This window comes from Sus scrofa, chromosome 1, assembly GCF_000003025.6.
Source record: "Sus scrofa isolate TJ Tabasco breed Duroc chromosome 1, Sscrofa11.1, whole genome shotgun sequence".
NCBI lineage: Eukaryota > Metazoa > Chordata > Mammalia > Artiodactyla > Suidae > Sus > Sus scrofa.
Window position 1 is genome coordinate 268896652 of NC_010443.5, and position 19928 is coordinate 268916579.

Here is a 19928-nt window from a genome sequence, read left to right on the forward strand (position 1 = left end):
CTCGGATTCAGTCCCTGGGCCTCAAACGTCCATGTGCTGCAGGTGTGGCCAGTTAAAAAAAAAAAAGAAAAAAAAACAAGTAAAGCGTTGTTGCCTCACCGTTATTTCCAGTATGTCTTTATCTTCGTGTGTTTGTGTGTATTTATTTATTTAGGCGTTGGGTTTTCAACAAAACATGTAGTGGATTATAAGGACAAAATTCTTTTTTTTTTTGTCTTTTTGCCATTTCTTGGGCCGCTTCCTGTGGCATATGGAGGTTTCCAGGCTAGGGGTCTAATCAGAGCTGTAGCCACCGGCCCACGCCAGAGCCACAGCAATGCGGGATCCGAGCCGCGTCTGCAACACCACAGCTCATGGCAACGCTGGGTCCTTAACCCACTGAGCAAGGGCAGGGACCGAACCCGCAACCTCATGGTTCCTAGTGGGATTCGTTAACCACTGCGCCACGACGGGAACTCCCCAAAATTCTTTTTGATTGCTTAGATCAGGTGACATGAAAGTTGAGCTTAACTCTCTTCTTCCCTCTAGGATGTTTTAGAAGAATGCATGTCTCTTCCCAAGCTGTCTTCTTACTCTGGGTGGGTGGTAGATCATGTCCTACCTCACATGCAAGAGAACCCTCCTCCTTCCGAGACTTCAGCATCCCCTAGATCTACTTCAGCCCTCGACCAACCTTCGTTTGTTCCCACGTCTCCCATAAGAGACCGTGCCTTCTCATCAGCCTCCTCAGCAACGGCGAATGGAACCGAGGTGAGGCTTTCGGTGGCTGCAAAGTTGAAGCATTTAATGTTGTCCTACTCTGATGACCTTACTCTTGGTGAAAATAATGGCTGCTTCTCCTTGTAGCTATTTGTAGGGACGACGTTTACCACAGCACCCAGTGATCTCTCTGTGAAGACCCAGACAAAGGAATTCCTCCCTATTCTTGGTACCAAGAATAGTAATTAATAGGATTGTTTGTTCTCACGAGCATTGCATCTGTTTAACTCATAAGATCTCCCTTTTTGTTGTTGGTTACTGGAAGCCTTAGAGTAAATTTTATACTCGTTCTTAACTTACGTACCTTGGTTCTGTATGAGTTTTTACCTTTTTTGGGGGGCTCTATTTTGTTCCTGCCTTTGTTTCTCTCATTTAAAAGCAGTGAAATTGTTACTGGTGCTCTGCTCTTCTGTTTCTTTGTATTTCCAGAGGTAGTTTGTATAAATACAAGTATTCAGGACCACATGTACTTCTTTTTCCTTTTTAAACAAAGTTGAGGAAAAACCCCACATGATTGTAATATTAAAAACTGATAGGAGTTCCTGTCGTGGCTCAGTGGTAAGGAACCCGACTAATATCTGTGGATTCGATCTCTTGCCTCGATAAGGGTTAAGAATCCGGCATTGCCCCAAGCTGTGGTGTAAGTCACAGAGGAGGCTCAGATCCTGCGTTGGTGTGGCTGTGGTGTAGGCCACCAGCTATACCTCCAATTTGACCCCTACTATTGGTGCTTCTATATGCCCTGGCTGTGGCCGCAAAAAAAAAAAAAAAAAAAGAAAGAAAGAAAGAACAAAACTGATAAAGGAATTGGTAAAACTTCAGATGAAATGTTAAAATTTTACAAAATTAAAATGAGATGCCAGCGTTCCCGTTGTGGCACAGTGGAAACAAATCCAACTAGGAACCATGAGCTTGTGGGTTCACTCCCTGGCCTCGTTTAGTGGGTTAAGGATCTGGCGTTGCCATGAGCTATGGTGTAGGTCGCAGACGCGGCTTGGATCTGGTGTTGCTGTGGCTCTGATTAGACCCCTAGCCTGGGAACCTCTATGTGATACGTGTACGGCCCTAGAAGGACAAAAGACAAAAAAAAAAAAAAAAAAATGAAGTGCAATAAACAGTGTCAGTTCTATCACAATATCTATTAAATACAGCAAAAATGTAAAAAAAAAAAAATTTGATAGTCTGTACTGTTGGATATCTTGTTTCCATCTGTTTTTTTGTTTTGTTTTGTTGGGTTTTTTTGTCTTTTTGCCATTTCTCGGGCCCGCTCCCTTGGCATATGGAGGTTCCCAGGCTAGGGGTTGAATTGGGGCAACAGCTGCCAGCCTACGCCAGAGCTACAGCAACGTGGGATCCGAGCTGCATCTGTGACCCACACCACAGCTCAGGGCAATGCTGGATCGTTAACCCACTGAGTGAGGCCAGGGATCGAACCCGCAACCTCATGGTTCCTAGTTGGATTCATTAACCACTGCGCCACGATGGGAACTCCTGTTTTTGTTTTTGTTTTTGTCTTTCCAAACTTGACAGTGTATCTTGGAGATCATTCCTTTTCTGTTTCTATCTCTCTCTTTATATCCACCTCATTCTGTTTTTTGGGAGTTTTGTTTGTTTTTGTGGGGGTTTGTCTGTTCATTTTTTGCTTTTTAGGGCTGAAACCAAAGCATATGGAAGTTCCCAGGCTAGAGGTTGAATTGGGGCTACAGCTGCTGAGCCAAATCTGAGACCTACACCACAGCTCTGAGCCTTTAACCCACTGAGTGAGGCCAGGGATCAAACCTTCGTCCTTGTAGATACTAGCTGGATTCATTTCTGCTGGGCCACAATAGGAACTCCCTGCCTCATTCTTTTTAATATGTTTTCTGACTTATAGTTTCTGTTTGTTATATTTCATGTTCCTTTGTAAGCTGTAATAAACCCTTTCTGGATCAAAGTAAGAAATGAGAAGTAGTATTTAGGAGTTCCCTGGTAGCCTAGGGGATTCAGTGTAGTAACTCCTGTGGCTTGGGTTCAGAGCCTGGCCTGGGAACTTCAGCACGCCAAGAGCTTGGTCAAAAAAAAAAGAAGAAGTAGTAGTAGTAGTAGTAGTCGTATTTGGCCTAGAATGTCGAGAGTTAATTGAAAAAAGCCCTCTACTTGTAAGCGTTATTGTGCCTTTTCAAGTTTTAGATTTTTGTGCCAGCAAAATGAGACTAGGTAGCTCAGAATTTAGAAACTCATGTTTAGCTTTCAAAAGATAAAGTTTTTGGTTCTTTTTGTTCATACTCATTGCAAATTTTTATTTATTGAAAATATATTACTGCCTCAGAACAGAAAGTTTAAATCTCCCTCTGATGTCATCATTTCAGTTGGCAGTTATGCCTTTCCAGTCTCACACGCCTGCGTACTTGAACCTCGGCATCATTGAATTGTATGTGCGATGTCGTATTCTACTTTTCCTTCCTGACTTTATTTCGTTCCTGAATCATTTGAATTATTTGTTCATGTTATTTCCACCTTTGTAAATATCATAGTTGGAAGATATATAATATTCTGTAACTGCTCCTTTATTATTAGGCATTTAGGTCTTTTCATTTAATTGCTTTTATTTTTAATTTTTATTTATTTTTTGGCCACGCCCATGGCATGTGGAAGTTCCCAGGCCAGGGGTTGAACCCATGCCACAGCAGTAACCTGAGCCACGGCAGTGACAACATTGGATCCTTAACCCCCTGAGTCACCAGCAAACTCCATTTCATTACTTTTAAAGATACTACACTGAGAAACTTACTGCAAAGGGATTTTTTCACTTAATCTTAAAAAGGTTGCAAACATTTAAAAAAAATGTTTAAATCTTTTTTTTTTTTTGTCTTTTTGCTATTTCTTGGGCTGCTCCAGCGGCATATGGAGGTTCCCAGGCTAGGGGTCGAATCGGAGCTGTAGCCACCGGCCTACGCCAGAGCCACAGCAACGCAGGATCCGAGCCGCGTCTGCAACCTACACCACAGCTCACGGCAACGCCAGATCGTTAACCCACTGAGCAAGGGCAGGAACCGAACCCGCAACCTCATGGTTCCTAGTCGGATTCGCTAACCACTGCGCCACGACGGGAACTCCTAAATCTTTTTTTTTTTAATTGTAGTAAAATACTCATGACATAGAATTTACCATTTGGAGTTCCCGTCGTGGCGCAGTGGTTAACGAATCCAACTAGGAACCATGAAGTTGCGGGTTCGATCCCTGGTCTTGCTCAGTGGGTTAAGGATCCAGTGGTGCCATGAGCTGTGGTGTAGGTTGAAGACGTGTTGCTATGACTGTGGTGTAGCTGACAGCCACAACTCCAGTTAGACCCTTAGCCCAGGAACCTCCATATGCCATGGGAGTGGCCCTAGAAAAGGCAAAAAGACTGAAAAATAAAATAAAAAAAATAAAATTTACCATTTGGAGTTCCCGTCGTGGCGCAGTGGGATTGGTGTCATCGCTGGAGCGTTGGGACACACTCTTGATCCCTGACCTGGCAAATAGGTTAAGGATCTGGCATTGCCGCAGCTGTGGTGCAGGTTACAACGGTGGCGTGGACCTGATCCTTGGCCTGGGAATTCCATATGCTGCAGGCTGGCCAAAAAAGAAAAATAGAAAAATAAATAAATGTGTCACCATTTTTAAGAGTACAGTCCCATAACATTAAGTATGTTCATAGTGTGGTGTAACCATTACCACTATTCATCTCCAGAACTTTTTCATCTTCCTGAACTAAAAGTGTTACAGTCATTAATCAATAACACCTTATTTCCCATACCTTTAGTGCCTGGTAACCACCCTTCTCGTTTTCTCTCTGTATGAATTCGACTGTTCTAGGTACTTCGTATAAGTGGAATCATGTGATATTTGTCCTTTTGTGACTGGCTTATTTCACTTAGTGTGGCATCATCAGGGTTCATCCACCTTATAGCATGTGTTAGGATTTCCTTCCCTTTAAGGCTGAATAATGTTCTGCTGTGTGTAAGGACCACATTTGGTTTACTTACTCATCCATTCTTGGACACTTGGATTGCTTCTCCTTGTGACAGTTGGTACTAGTGCTGCCCTGAGCACACATAGACATGTATTAGTTTCAGTACCTGTCTGCACTTCTTTTGCTGAGGTCCTCTCAGGTATAAAATTCCAAAATTCTTAGGAGTTCCCTGGTGGTCTAGTGGTTAGGATTTGGTTCAAACCCTGCTCTGGGAATTGAGATCCCACATCAAGCCTCTGCATGTTGTAGCCAATAATAAACACATAAATAAATAACTTCATAGTCCTTAAGGTTTAGGTAAGTATCATATAGGAAGTTTTGGTGTTTAAAACAACAGAAACCTGGCTTGGGTCATAAGCCTCATTCTTGAGGTAGATACTGGGTACAAGGAGATAGAGTAATTTGATTGCCAGGCTGTTCACATGCAGAGTGACTCCTGATGCTAGGGGGTGTGGAAGAAATGGGGAGGTGGCTTGGGGTTGTTCCATCCAAACCACCCCAGCAAAAATGGGCACTTATTAGAAGAAAGGGTGAAAATGTGCTGGGCAAATCAAAACAAACAAGCAAAAAATGAAATAAAATGACACCAAAAAAAAAAATGCCCAATGCAAAAACATCCACTTAATTTATTAAGGAAAACAGTGAGAACAAGGTCAGTTCCCCAGAAGCACACTGATTCTGACCTAAATTGTTTTGTTGTTGTTCATAAGTAGTGATGCGGCTTTTGTTTAGGTGGAGTAAAAGCTTAATTTTTCCATCTTCTATCTGTATAGGACAAACATGAGTCTCCACATACAGAACCTCTGGTACTTCAGTCCTCCCGGGGGATCAAAGTGGAAGGCTGCATCCGAATGTATGAGCTGGTGCACAAAATGAAAGGAGCAGTAAGTGACCTCAGGGAGCCCGAAATGCACTTCCTCGGGGCCTATGAGTGTCCACCATGAGCCTGTTACCATGTCCCGCCTACTCGTAGCTCCCATCCAGCTGGGGAGAGAGTATAATGAAGTCGTCAAGAGTAAGTTCTCTGAAGCCAAATCAGGTTTCAGCTCCCAGCTCTTCTGTTTTACATGTGACCTTGCGAAAGTTACTTAGGTGTTCCTGGCTTCTGTTTACGTCTCCAAAATCTTCGGATGATCTGGGTTGTCAGATAACGTTGCACAGAGAAGATGGACCACGACAACCTCTTGAAAAAAGAGTAGCACCATCGGAGTTCCCGGTGTGGCTAAGCAGATTAAGGCCCTGACAGTGTCTGTGAGGATATGGGTTCGATCTCTGGCCTCACTCAGATGGCACTGTCACAAGCAGTGGCTTAGGTCTCAGATGCAGCTCAGAGTCCATGTTGCTGTGGCTGTGGCATAGGTTGGCAGATCTAGCTCCAATTTGACCTCTGGCCTGGGAACTTCCATATGCCACAGGTGCTGCCTTAAAAAAAAGAAGAGTTCCCGTCGCGGCGCAGCGGAAACAAATCTGACTAGGAACCATGAGTTTTTGGGTTTGATCCCTGGCTTTGCAGTAGGTTAAGGATCCAGCGTTGCTGTGAGCTGTGGTGTAGGTCGCAGACACGGCTGGGATCTTGAGTTTGCTGTGGCTCTGGTGTAGGCCGGCTGCTACAGCTCCGATTGAACCCTTCGCCTGGGAACCTCCACATGCCGAGGGTACAGCCCTAAAAAGATAAAAGACAAAAAGAGAGAGAGAGGAAGAATAGCACTACTTTAATTAGCTTATTTGAAAAACAAAGCATGCTTTTGTAAAGTTTTTTGAAGATTACATGAATTATAAAAGTGAAAGTCTTTTAGCATCTACCCTCATTCATTTATTCATTGAGTCACCAAGTATTCATTGAGCATTTATGTTCTAGGTTGAGATAAAACAGTCAACAAAGTCGACACGGTCCATGTCTTCTTAGAGTTTATGTGCTGGAGGGAAAGACAGAAGTAAACAAGATGAATAAGTAAAATATAATTAGAAGACTTATAATCTGAGTGAGAGAAAGCAATATCATTGAAGCATTCACTTTGACATTGGATAAAAAAGGATGATTTTTGCTTAGACTGTGGGGGCAGGGGGTTAGCCATGAGGATGATGAGAAATATTAGTGTCCGTGTGTGTGTGTGTGTGTGTGTGTGTGTGTGTGTGTCCGTCCGTGTGTATGTTCTCTGGGTTTCTCAGCTCTGCTCTACCAATCATCAGTCCTCCATGGACTTTCCACCGTACAGATGTAGGTGCAATGTTTTTCCTTGCTAGTGATCTCCCTCGTACACTCTCTGTTGTTGTTTTGTTTGTTTTGTTTTTTGTCTTTTCCAGGGCCACACCCACGACACATGGAGGTTCCCAGGCTAGGGGTCCAATCAGAGCTGTAGCTGCCAGCCTATGCCAAAGCCACAGCAGCACAGGATCCGAGCCACGTCTGCAACCCACATCACAGCTCATGGCAATGCCGGATCCTTGACCCACTGAGCAAGGCCAGGGATCGAACCCTCAACCTCACAGTTCCTAGTCGGATTTGCTAACCACTGAGCCATGACAGGAAACTCCTTTTTTTTTTTTTTTTTTTTTTTGAAGCTTTAAAATAACTTTTAAAATAGAGTAGCCCAATATCTTAACAACGTATTTTGATATATCTCCATGCCAGTTTATATAGCATGTCATCCTCTTTAAAGGCTGCAGGGTATGCTCTAGTATGACCTACTGTAATATATTTAATTATGTCCCTGTTAGGTTTTTTTTTGTTGGTTTTTTTTTTTTTTTTTTTGTCTTTTTACCATTTCTTGGGCCACTCCTGCGGCATATGGAGGTTCCCAGGCTAGGGGTTGAATCGGAGCTGTAGCCACCAGCCTATACCAGAGCCACAGCAGCACAGGATCCGAGCCGCATCTGTACCCTACACCACAGCTCACGGCAACGTTGGATCCTTAACCCACCGAGCAAGGCCAGGGATCAAACCCGAAACCTCATGGTTACTAGTCAGATTCGTTAACCACTGAGCCGTGACGGGAACTCCCTGTCCCTGTTAGTTTAAATTGTTTTAAATCTATTGCCATTATCAACTGGGCTGTAATGCACATCCTTACCATTTATCTTTGCACACATATGCAAGTATTTTCTCAAGATAGATTTCTAACAGGGAATTAGTGAAAGGAGAGAGATGTATATGTATGTATGTATGTATACACACTCACACTTTAAATTTTGATAGTTAAAATGTCAAATTACCCTTAAAAGCAAATGAGAATACTCTCCTGAATAATAAATGGAATATCTGACACCCTTAAGTACAAAGGAAAGGGACTTTCCTAAGTGAAAGTAGGAGAAAAAAATCCAGGCAGAGGTAATAACTTGAGGAGTGAGATAAGAGTGTGTGCGGCATATTTATGGAGTTAGAGTAAGACTTTCTTTAGATGACCCTGAAACCCGCGTGAGAATATATAGGATGGAAGCGTAAAAGTGCTGAGCTGTGGATATGTTGTTGGTAAACACCCATCCATTCTTAGCTTTGCTGGAGTGACATAAACCTTTTGGAGAAAATTGGAAAAGCTTTCCAAAACAGCTGAGTTTAAAGATCAGCCCAGAGTGGAGAGAGGTGACTCCAGCAAAGGTTTTGAGAAGTAGGCAGATGTTTCTATGCCCTGCAGTGCCTTTGATGGAATTAAAGACTGAGGGAGTGATTGGCCCACGGGGACCTGCTGTGTGGCACAAGGAGCTCTACCCAGTATTTTGTGATAATCTGCATGAGAAAAGAATCTGAAAGAGAATGTGTGCGTGTGTGTGTGTGTCTGTCTGTCTGGGGCACTTTGTTGTACAGCGGAGATTATCACAGCATTGCAGGTCAGCTATACTTAACATAAGTAATTTTTTTTTTTTTGGTCTTTTTGCTATTTCTTGGGCTGCTCCCGCGGCATATGGAGGTTCCCAGGCTAGGGGTCGAATCGGAGCTGTAGCCACCGGCCTCCGCCAGAGCCACAGCAACATGGGATCCGAGCCGCATCTGCAACCTACACCACAGCTCACGGCAACACCAGATCTTTAACCCACTGAGCAAGGGCAGGGACCGAACCCGCAACCTCATGGTTCCTGGTCGGATTCGTTAACCACTGCGCCACGACGAGAACTCCAGTAAATTTTTTAAAATAAAGGACTGAGGGGAGGGCATCCCACAGGGCAGATGAGCAGGGGTTGTGGCGCTCCAGAGAGCAGGTGCTGATCTTTCCAGGAGGTCTTGAGGCAGTGGCAGGAGGAGCAGGAGAGGAAGGTGCGGGCCCTGTCTGAGATGGCATCGGAACAGCTGAAGCGGTTTGATGAGCGGAAGGAGCTGAAGCATCATAAAGAATTCCAGGACTTACGGGAGGTGATGGAGAAGAGGTGAGTCGCCCTGAGTTATGGCTGGGAATGTCGGGGTGGTCACCCGGAACTCTTCCCCAGTGTGAAACCCAAAGGGAAGGAGGTGAATTTCTTGCTTTCTTTCTTTCTTTCTTTTTTCTTTTTTTTTTTTTTTTTTTTTTGTCTTTTTAGGCAGCACCCACAGCATATGGAGCTTCCCAGGCTAGGGGTTGAATTGGAGCTGTAGCCTCCAGCCTATGCCAGAGCCACAGCAACGTGGGATCCGAGCCGCTTCTGTGACCTACACCACAGCTACGGCAATGCCGGATCCTTAACTCACTGAGCAAGGCCGGGGATCGAACCCAAATTCTCATGGATGCTAGTTGGGTTCATTAACCACTGAGCCACAACGGGAACTCCTAAACTTCTTCTGAGTCCTTAAATATCAAAATAAAATAGCCAGAGAAGCTTAGAACTTCGAAAAATGACCAACCTTGGAAAGACCAGGCAGCACAGAGAGAGGGAGGCTTCTAGGAGAGGGAAAACAGTTTAGGAAGCATCCCTGACTCTTCATCCCTGCCATCTTTTGTTCAGCTCCAGAGAAGCCCTGGGGCAGCAGGAGAAGCTAAAAGCCGAACATCGCCACAGAGCAAAGGTCAGAGCCTGGGAGAATCCGTGTGGGTGTCCAGTGTGTGGCTGTAACCAACTGAGGAGTCAGGTTCTAGCATAGTCAGAGCACCTGGCTCATGTCATGCTCCTGGTGGCTGACTTTGGGCAGTCGTTTTTTTTGCTCTGGGTCCATCTGTGACAGTGTGTCACCCACATAGGACTTGAATGTAGGAAGAGAAGGCCCAGGAGCCCCTTAATTTGACAGCCCTTTCTGTAGATTCTTAACCTGAAGCTGCGGGAGGCAGAGCAGCAGCGCCTGAAGCAAGTGGAGCAGGAGCGGCTCCGGAGAGAGGAAGGCCAGGTGCGCCTGCGGAGCCTCTATGCCCTGCAGGAGGAGGTGCTGCACCTCAACCAGCAGCTCGACTCCTCGGACCAGCACAGGGACCTGCTGAAGGTCGACCCGTCTGCCTTCCAGACCCGAGGCAACCAGCTGTGTGGCCTCATCTCAGGCATCATCCGCACCACTTCTGAGGTGAGGGGGCTTCGGAAGATTCTGTCTTCTTTTTTTTTTTTTTTTTTTTTTTTTTTTTTTTTTTTAGGGCTGCACGCGTGACATCTGGATATCCCAGCTAGGGTTCATATTGGAGCTGCAGCTGAGGTCTATGCCACAGCCATGGCAACACCGGATCAGAGCTACATCTGCAACTTACACCACAGCTTACAGCAATGCCGGATCCTTAACCCACTGATCGAGGCCAGGGATCAAACCCACATCCTCACAGAGACAGCGTCATCAGGGTTCTTAACCCTGAGCCACAATGGGAACTCCTTAACACAGTATCATTTTTATCTAGACCATTGCCACAGGCTTTCATTTTTAATTTTTTTTTTTTTTTATTATTTATTTAGTCCTTTGTCTTTTTAGGGCCGCACCTGCGGCATATGGAGGTTCCCAGGCTAGGGATTGAATTGGATCTGTAGTTGCTGGCCTATACCACAGCCGCAGCAATGCAGGATCCGAGCCGCGTCGGCCACCCACACCACAGCACACAGCAAAGCAAGATCCTTAACCCACTGAGCGAAGCCAGGGATTGAACCTGCGACCTCATGGTTCCTAGTTGGATTCGTTTCCACTGTGCCACAGTGAGAACTCCAGGCTTTTATTTTTTATTTTTTTTATGGCTGCACCTGCAGCATATGGAAGTTCCCTCCCAGGAGTCAAATTGAAGCAGGCCTATCCACAGCCACAGTGACACCATTGCCACAGGATTTTAAAAAGTTATTCCAGGAATTCCTGGTAGTTCGGTGGGTCAAGGATCCAGTTTTGTCACTGCCATGGCTCAGGTCACGGCTGTGGTGCATGTTCGATGCAGGTGTGATTCTTGGCCCAGGAATTTTCATATGCCACAGGTGCAGTCAAAAAAAGCAACAATGGCGTCCAGCCAGTGTTGGTGAGAGCTCTGAAAAATCTATACTTTGATACTGTGGATTTGGTGGTCAGTGGACATTACCTTTAAGAGAACGGGAAAGCAGTAGGTATCAACATGCTGAGTCGGGGTGCTCCACTGGCACAACTCCAGCTTAGAAATTTATGGACTTGCATGAGGTACGATGCAGCACCGAAGGTACCTGGGAGATAACCCCTAAGCTCTACCTCTCACTGTGACAGAACGGCTTTCCCACTGCAGAGGACCAGGCTGTGGCAGAGAGGGCGCTGCAGGAAATGCGGGACCTCCTTGCGAACTTAGAGCAGGAGATCACCAGGGCCCAGGAGGACAGGAGGAGGCAGGACGAAGAGGAGGCCCGGATAAAGCGGCAAGAGTCGCAGATGCAGCAGGGGCCAGAGGCCCACAAGGAGTCCCCAGCTCCCAGCCAGGGCCCAGGAGGGAAACAGATTGAAGGTGGGTCTCGGTGTGAAAACGGTCCTTTAACTTAAGATGAAAGAAACAAGAACATGATGGAAATTGTATTAGGTGACGTGGCAATTTACCAGAATTTACGTCATGTAAGATTCAGTACTTCCAGTGAATGACAATCAGTTTTGGTTGATGTGCAGCCTGACTTTAGATTCCAGCACTTGCCATGAGGACTTGAAATTCTGCATATCCTGTCCTAGTAGACGTATTATTGCAAGTATTGCTGCTATTGAGTATTTTAAATAAGTATATACAAAATGTATGTCTGTCGACTGCATGAGAGACTCGATAGGTCATGACGGTTGAGAATGCTGCCGTCGGAGCCAGATCAGTGGGAATCTAGTTTTTCTACTTCCTAGCAGTGTGACTTTGGCAGATGGCTAAACCTTTACATGCCTGATTCCTTAGCTATAAAACGAAGATAACAGTGCAATCTGCCTCATAGGATTATTACAGCAGTGGGAGCAGTTAATACATATATAAGGTGATGATAACGGTACCCGGCTCATATTAAGTGTTCAATAAATTCTGCTATCGTGAAAGTCTTTCATTCCCTAGACCTCCAGGTGAAGGTGCAGGACAGCACGATGCAGTGGTACCAGCAGCTGCAGGACGCCTCCAATCAGTGTGTGTTGGCCTTCGAAGGACTGACCAACAGCAAAGACAGTCAGGTAGGAGGGCTCTGAGTTAGGGACTCTCTGGTCCTGCTGGGGCCCCCCGCCGCCCCCCAGCCTGGTCCCAAAGGAATGTAGCTGGCATGCCACATTCCCTAATCTGCTGACGTCTCCTCAGCTCTTGAAAACACTCGCCACCTTCTCACCATTCTCTTCTGGCAGGCCAAAAAGATAAAGATGGACCTCCAGAAGGCTGCCACCATCCCAGTGAGCCAAATCTCCACCATTGCAGGTGGGTCAGAGGAGTTCTGTGTGGCCCTCACCTCATCGTAGTGCTTTTGAGGCTCCACGTCCACTTCTCTGTAAGGTTCCTATAAACAGAATCTGTTTGAACAAATGTTGACAGCGGGATCAGGTACATAAGCCGTGTACGTGCCTCCTGTTTTCCTCTTCGTTTCCTCAACACGTAGAAGGTCATCATTATGTGTTTGTTGACTCCGTTTTTTAAAAAGTAAGCTAAATATTGGGAGTCCTCTTGTGGCACAGCGGGTTAAGGATCTGGCATTGTCACCGCAGGGGCTTGGGTGGCTGCTCTGGTGTAGGTTCAGTCCCCCCGACCCGGGTGCGGTCACAAGAAAATAGGACGGCTCTTACCTGATGTTGGAAGGTGCTGCGTAAGGTTCCCTTAGCAGCCAGGATGTGACGCCCTTTCCTCACTCTTGTCCTCCAGCACGAGCGTTTCCAAACTGGAAGCCTGCTGGGAACACTTGAGGATGCCTGCCTTTTCTCTGCGGAGACCGAGAGGGAGAGATTAAGAACCAGGCAGGGGCCAGACCCGTCTTGCTCCTCTTCTTTAGGACTGGAGGTTCATTTTCGCAGAGCGCTAGATGTGGAAGCCTCTGGAGTACAGGCTGTGCCGCCAGGTGGCAGGGGAGCCTGTGCGGCTGGCAGGCTGCTCTAACAGCCTGCGTCCTGGTTTCCTTGATTAACTCGTTGCCCAAAAAAGCATAGAAATTGCGGTTCCTGCCCTTGAGAGGCTCTGTGACGGAACTTACACATCACTTTGCTGCCTCGAATTCCTTCCGGAGCAGGGCTAGGTTGGAATAGGTCAGCACGTATCACTCTCTGGAATTGAAAGTGCCAGGTCCTTTGGTAGCAGCAGCAGCAGGGGGTGAGGTGGACCAGGTGGCCGTTCCACACCTTCACTGCTCTCCTCGGGCTCGTCCTCTGTCTTTGTTTTTTTTTTTTTTGTTTTTTTTTTTTTTGTCTTTTGTCTTTTGTTGTTGTTGTTGCTATTTCTTGGGCCGCTCCCGCGGCATATGGAGGTTCCCAGGCTAGGGGTCGAATCGGAGCTGTAGCCACCCGCCTACGCCAGAGCCACAGCAACGCAGGATCCGAGCCGCGTCTGCAACCTACACCGCAGCTCACGGCAACGCCGGATCGTTAACCCACTGAGCAAGGGCAGGGACCGAACCCGCAACCTCATGGTTCCTAGTCGGATTCGTTAACCACTGCGCCACGACGGGAACTCCTCATCCTCTGTCTTTACCCTCAGTTGTCCCCCCACAGCCTTGCCTCCTCCTCTGTCTGGAAAACTGAGGCATCAGGCGTGAGATCATCAGTCTGCCCTTCCACCCGTGCACAGCTGTATTTCCCTCTCAGGGTCCTGGTTCAAAGGAAGGTGCACCCTTCTGCCTTGGCCTTGAACAAACCTCAGGAGCCTTGTTCTCGTCCCTTCCCATCCTCAAGAGAGAGTTCTCCTGCCCTCTGCACAATCACTCCCTTTTTATAGGCTTCTTTCTCATGAAACATGCTCGTCACTCACATTATAAAATACGTTTCTCTTGGTTCTGTGTCTTTTCAGTATTTTCTTTCTCTTTTTTTCTTTTGTGGCTGCATCCACAGCATGTGAAAGTTCCCGGGCCAGGGATCAAACCCGCGTCACAGCAGTGGCTGCCCGGAGCCTTAACCCACTGCACCGCAAGGGACCTCCTCTTCTAAGTATCTCCTAATCTTCATGTTTCCCATCGGCTGCGATGGTCATTCCCTCCTCTGTCGTCCCTCCTCTGGCCTCGCTGGCGACGTCAACTTCCAGGTTCTTTCTCCTCCTCCCTCTTTCTCCTGTGTGGGTTCCTCAGTCTCCTGCCACCCCCCGCCCCAGTGATGGGTGTGCCCTCAGGATGTGCTTTCACCCCGCCGGTCTCATTCCACAGACCCCCATGGCCTCAGGCTTCACCTCTGTCGCACCCCAGTCTGCCTCTGGATCATTCCTGTCCTCTGAGCTTCAGGTCCCCTGGCTCTGGCTCCCCGAGGCACAGCTCCGCCTGGATGTCTCTCGGGTTCCTCGGGTCTGTTGTGTTCAGGTGGGAGCCCCTCGTCCTCCTCACGCCCGCCTTTGCTCCTCTTTGCTGTGAGTAATCCATAGCTCCTCAGCTCCTCCGTCCCCTTAGCTGGAGCCTGGGCGTCCTCCCCTGGCTGCTCCCTCTGGTCCATTCTCTGCCTTTGATGAGGCTGCGGCGGTGCCGGTCTTCATCTTCCTCTTTGACATCTGTGGCCTTCGTCTCCGTCACGGCGAAGCTCTTAAAGAGCTCGCAGCCCAGCCAGCCAGACATTCTTCAGAGTTAGTGCTCAGGGAATGGGGAGCGACTGCGAAGGAGGTGACCTAATTCTAGCTTCTTTTTTTTTTTTTTTTGTCTTTTTGCCATTTCTTGGGCCGCTTCTGCGGCATATGGAGGTTCCCAGGCTAGGGGTGGAATCGGAGCTGTAGCTTCCGCCAGCCTACGCCAGAGCCACAGCAACGCAGGATCCGAGCCGCGTCTGCGACCTACACCACAGCCCACGGCAACGCTAAATCCTTAACCCACTGAGCAAGGGCAGGGCAGGGATCGAACCCGCAACCTCATGGTTCCTAGTTGGATTCGTTAACCACTACGCCACAACAGGAACTCCTAATTCTGGCTTCTTTAAAGGTGGACGTCCGTGAGTAGTTAGATTTGGACATAATTTAACTAGGGATGTGGTGCTGGTCCAGCCTCTGGGATGTGGGGGCCTCGCCAGCCACCGGGTTGGGAGCAGACCTGGCTAACTGGAGAGGCGCCTTAGCAGGAAGGTGAGCTGAGTAAATTTCTATGGAAATGTATGCATTTTAATATCTCAGTAAAGGTAGAGTCTCTGTTTCTCTTTTCCTAGGATTATTAGCCTTGAGATTCTTCAGAGTCTCATTATTTAAATCTTGGTTTCTTCCTGCTTCTTTTACTTTCTAAGAAGGGTACCCCCCCACCAGCCCCTTTCAAATGGAAGAATCAGTGGTTTGGGGAGAATATTCCTGCGATTTTTAAGCATTTCTTAAAGTGATTAGGAACTTGTCAGTATTTTCAAACTGGAGAGGCCATATTCATTCAAACTTTGATTTTAAGTAAAGGAAACTAATTTGAGTTTGCTTAAGCAAAAAAGAAAAAAAGAAGGAAGGAAAGAGTAGAAAAAGCAGGGACAGGGATTTGTCCTAAACGTAAAGCGGATTCACAGAGCCCGTGTCAGGGTCGGGGCTGGAGCTCAGGAGCCAGACGTTTTTGGACCCTTTTCTCCCCTCTTGGCTTCCCTCTGCACACCTCATTCTGCGTTTGTAGGCTGCCGTTCCTGGTCCACATGGCAGGGCCAACCCCGCCACCTACATGTGTGTGTGTCACAGGACCAGCCACTCATCTAACTACCCGTGCGGCAGATGGGGCACTCGGCTTCTGTAAGGCAGATGCAGCTTCTGTGTGGCTGAGGATGGAGGAAGACAGGTCCAGGAGAAGAGGGGGGCGTTGTGAGTGGAGAAGACCCCTTAGAAGGTTTCCCTAGAGAGGCAAAGGACCGCTCTGGGGACATCAGCCACGCCCGTGGCATCTGTATCAGCACAACGCCCATTTCTGTGCCATTCATCTCGCAGATGTGCTGGTTTCAGGGTCAGTTCATTCCGCAAGTAAGGAATTCCTTCTAAATAGCATCACGCCTTATGTACGTCCGCATCCTTCACACCGTGTGTTTGATTGTCATGTATTTTTCTGCATCTGTATTTTGGCTTTAGGTACTGACCTTCTCTAGGGCTGTATAGCTGGGTTTATATAGAGGCTTTGTTATTGCAATGATGAAAAGTAAATTGACTGCAGTTGTGTCTTTTCACTAACTTTTTCTCTGTCATCCGCAGGCTCAAAGCTGAAGGAGGTCTTTGACAAGATCCACAGCTTACTCTCTGGAAAACCTGTTCAATCCGGTGGGCGCTCTGTGTCGGTCACACTTAACCCACAGGGTCTGGACTTTGTCCAGTACAAACTGGCAGAGAAATTTGTGGTGAGAAACGTGGTTGCCGAGGGTTTGGGGAGACGAGGCTGGGTGCATGCCACTTAAGCCCTTCTTGAGCATTACCTTAAACGTGTCCCCTCTCTGTGCCCCCAGAAACAAGGGGAGGAGGAGGTGGCCTCCCACCACGAAGCAGCGTTCCCCATCGCGGTCGTGGCGTCCGGGATCTGGGAGCTCCACCCCAGAGTGGGGGACCTCATTCTCGCTCATCTGCACAAGAAGTGTCCTTACTCTGTTCCTTTCTATCCAGCTTTCAAAGAGGGAATGGCTCTGGAAGATTATCAGAGGTGAGGTGGTCTGCTTACTCTCCATCCCTAGGGCAATGGATGAAATAGAAACAGGATTGGCATTCCTTTTCCCTCCTCGCAGCATCTCTTAAGTACCTTGAACATTCTGTCAGAGAGTGCGGTGTCTTTCATGCAAACAGAGTGGCTTTTGGAATTTGTGGATTTAGGTATCAATAATCAATATAATATGGTGGAAAGAATACTGGATTTAGAATCCAGGGATCTTAGAATTTTACCCCGGCTTCCTCTTTTAATAGATTTGGAAAAATGGGAAATTCCTTAACCTCTTTTTGCTTTTTAGGGCCCCACCCACGGCATACCTCCATTCCCAGGCTAGGGGTTGAGTTGGAGCTGCAGCTGCCAGCCTACGCCACAGCCGTGCAGGATCTGAGCTGCGTCTGCGACCTACACCACAGCTGACAGCAACGCCAGATACTTGACCCACTGAGCAAGGCCAGGAATAAGACCCACATCCTCATGGATACTAGTCGGGTTTCATTACTGCTGAGCCACGATGGGAACTCCTCATTTAACCTCTTTAAACATTCTTTTTATCATTTGTAAATGGAGGTAGTCATACCCATTACTTCCTAGGAATTTACCTCTCAAGGGTTTTTATGGTGCACAGATTTGATAATGGGTGGGAGTGCTTTGTAAACAAACTATAGTCTACCGATGTAATAATGTATTGATAATGCTAAATGTGGAGTTCCCATTGTGGCGCAGCAGGTTAAGAAGCCAACGTAGTCTCCGTGAGGATGGAGCATAGGTCGCAGCTGTAGCTCCATTCACTTCCTGGCCCAGGAACTTCCATATGCCTTGGGTGCAGCCGTTATAAAAAAAAAAGAATAAAGGAATTGGTGGTCGCTCTGACTTTGGCCTTATCACATTGAATTTTTTCTTCCCATGTAGGATGCTTGGCTACCAGGTGAAGGATTCCAAAGTAGAACAGCAGGACAACTTTCTAAAACGCATGTCTGGGATGATCCGTCTCTACGCGGCCATCATCCAGCTCCGGTGGCCCTATGGAAACCGACAAGAGGTAGTAGAAAGGCTGCGTCCGAACTGAGAGGTCGGCCCAGAGGCCATAGTCGTGTCTCTTACCTGCGGGAAATAGTGACCTTTCAGAGAGGCAGTCTAGTCACACAACAAGTTCAAGGTCATTGCTGCTGTGTCGAGAAGTTGATGTTGATAATTAGGGAGCTTTGGATCCTCAGACTCATTTATTCAGTGACTTGTTGGCACCTTGAGGTCATCTAGGTCGCATACCTCACTGCACAGACAGACAGATGGAGACTCAGCAAGCGGTAGTCACGCCTCATGCTCCTTTGTCAGTGACAGGCCGTGGCTGCGGGCCAGGGCTTTGACCTGCCAGCCCAGTTCTTTAGTTCAAAGAATGGAGATTAGAGAGTTGGAGAAGTCAATGGATTTGGAGACCTAAACAGAAAGGAATAGAAGTTGATTGATCCAAGAAGTTTTTATTGCGTACCTGCTCTGTCCCAGGTGCTGTGCTAAAGGCACCAAGAACAGTGATTAAAATATCTCGAAGGGTAACTGTCTGTAAGAGTAACCATGGGATCCCTGAAACTGAAAGCTGTGTGTTGAAGGGATCCTATGACGAATGTGGGCTACCCGTGTGTTGGAACATTTAAAGAACAGAATTTGTTGGCTTGTGTTGCCCCTGCCCTGTGGCCCATGCTTAGGTTGGATGATCTGGGAGTTCATGCCCCCTTGGTGATGGCGGGGTGATAATATTAGGAATTTAGCCCTCTGAATAAAATGAGTATTTGAGAAAAAAATTTATTTTATTGTGTTGCTTTTTAGGGCCACACCCATGGCACATGGAGGGTCCCAGGAGGGTCGAATGGGAGCGACAGCCACCAGCCTACACCACAGCTACAGCAACATAGGATCCAAGCCGCGTCTGCGACCTACACCATAGCTCATGGCAACGTCGGATCCTTAACCCACTGAGTGAGCCAGGGATTGAACCCATAACCCTATGGTTACTAGTTGGATTCGTTTCTGCTCCACCACAGCGGGAACTCCGAAAAAAAATTTTTTTAAGATGTTTATTTTTTCTGTATAGTTGATTTACAGTGTTCTGTTAATTTCTGCTGTACAGCAAAGTGACTCAGTCATACGTGTATATATACCTTCTTTTTCTCACATCATCCTCCATTATGTTCCATCTCAAGTGACCAGATGTAGTTCTGAGTAAAATGAGATAAAATCGTGACCAAGCCTCTCTCCTCCCAGACTCACCCTCACGGCTTAAATCATGGCTGGCGCTGGTTGGCACAGATCTTAAATATGGAGCCCCTGTCGGATGTGACGGCCACCCTCCTCTTTGACTTCTTAGAGGTACGGTTACCGCACGGCCGAGAGCCGTGGGCCAGCGTGAGACCCGACTGGGGAGGACCCTAGGAACAGAGAGCAGTGCTGAGCAGCCTTAGGGGCCGGGGTCAGACGTCTTCTCCCGAGCCCCAAGGCAAGCCTGGCTTTTGACGTTTCTTCCCAGTGCACTTTCCTGCTCTGTGTGGGTGGCTTCTCATTGTGAAGAGCAGGCAGCCGTACCTCCAGTGCAAGTGAGAAGGGGGACTTGAATCAGGAGGGATGCAGAGGTCACTCGCTCCCAGATAGAGGGTAGGAGGTACAGCTGAAGCTCATCAGGGCCTGGCCAAGGACCTAGAATGGTACCAGGTACCAAGACAGCCTCCCTGGGAGACCGCGTGCTTTCACATTCGCTCTTCCCGCGGGCTGCCTCCGTGCTCTGTAGGCCAGCTCTCTAGTTCTCTGTGCGCAGCAGAGCAGGTGGCCCTCCTAGGCTGCATGTGCCTCAGTGTGGCCACCCGGTGTGGTGGGGCTGGTGTCTCACAGTCGTGATTGCTAATTCCCAGGAGAGAAAATCTGATTACCCCGCTTGGTCAGGTACCTTTCTAGTCTAGAAGGCTCTGTACAGTCCTGTCTGCCTGTGAGGGGCCCCCACTGTCAGGTTAGGGTGAAGGTTTCTGTGGAAAGGAGATAGTTCTTAAGGAATAAAGGCTTGGGGCATGTGCCATAGTGAACCTGGGACCATTTGGTTTTAATG

General features: G+C 47.5%; 1 protein-coding gene across 1 annotated transcript in view; it reads left to right on the forward strand.

Moving 5' to 3' along the window:
• Positions 1-19928, forward strand: part of GLE1 (GLE1, RNA export mediator) — a 28472-nt gene that overhangs the window by 2371 nt on the left and 6173 nt on the right. Inside the window, exons 2-13 of the mRNA XM_003122222.5 lie at positions 529-750; positions 5527-5637; positions 8964-9112; positions 9665-9725; positions 9957-10211; positions 11349-11580; positions 12154-12266; positions 12432-12501; positions 16399-16541; positions 16647-16837; positions 17750-17879; positions 19097-19201. Coding sequence (XP_003122270.2) covers positions 529-750; positions 5527-5637; positions 8964-9112; positions 9665-9725; positions 9957-10211; positions 11349-11580; positions 12154-12266; positions 12432-12501; positions 16399-16541; positions 16647-16837; positions 17750-17879; positions 19097-19201 — 1782 coding nt within the window. The remainder of the gene's footprint in view (positions 1-528; positions 751-5526; positions 5638-8963; positions 9113-9664; positions 9726-9956; positions 10212-11348; positions 11581-12153; positions 12267-12431; positions 12502-16398; positions 16542-16646; positions 16838-17749; positions 17880-19096; positions 19202-19928) is intronic.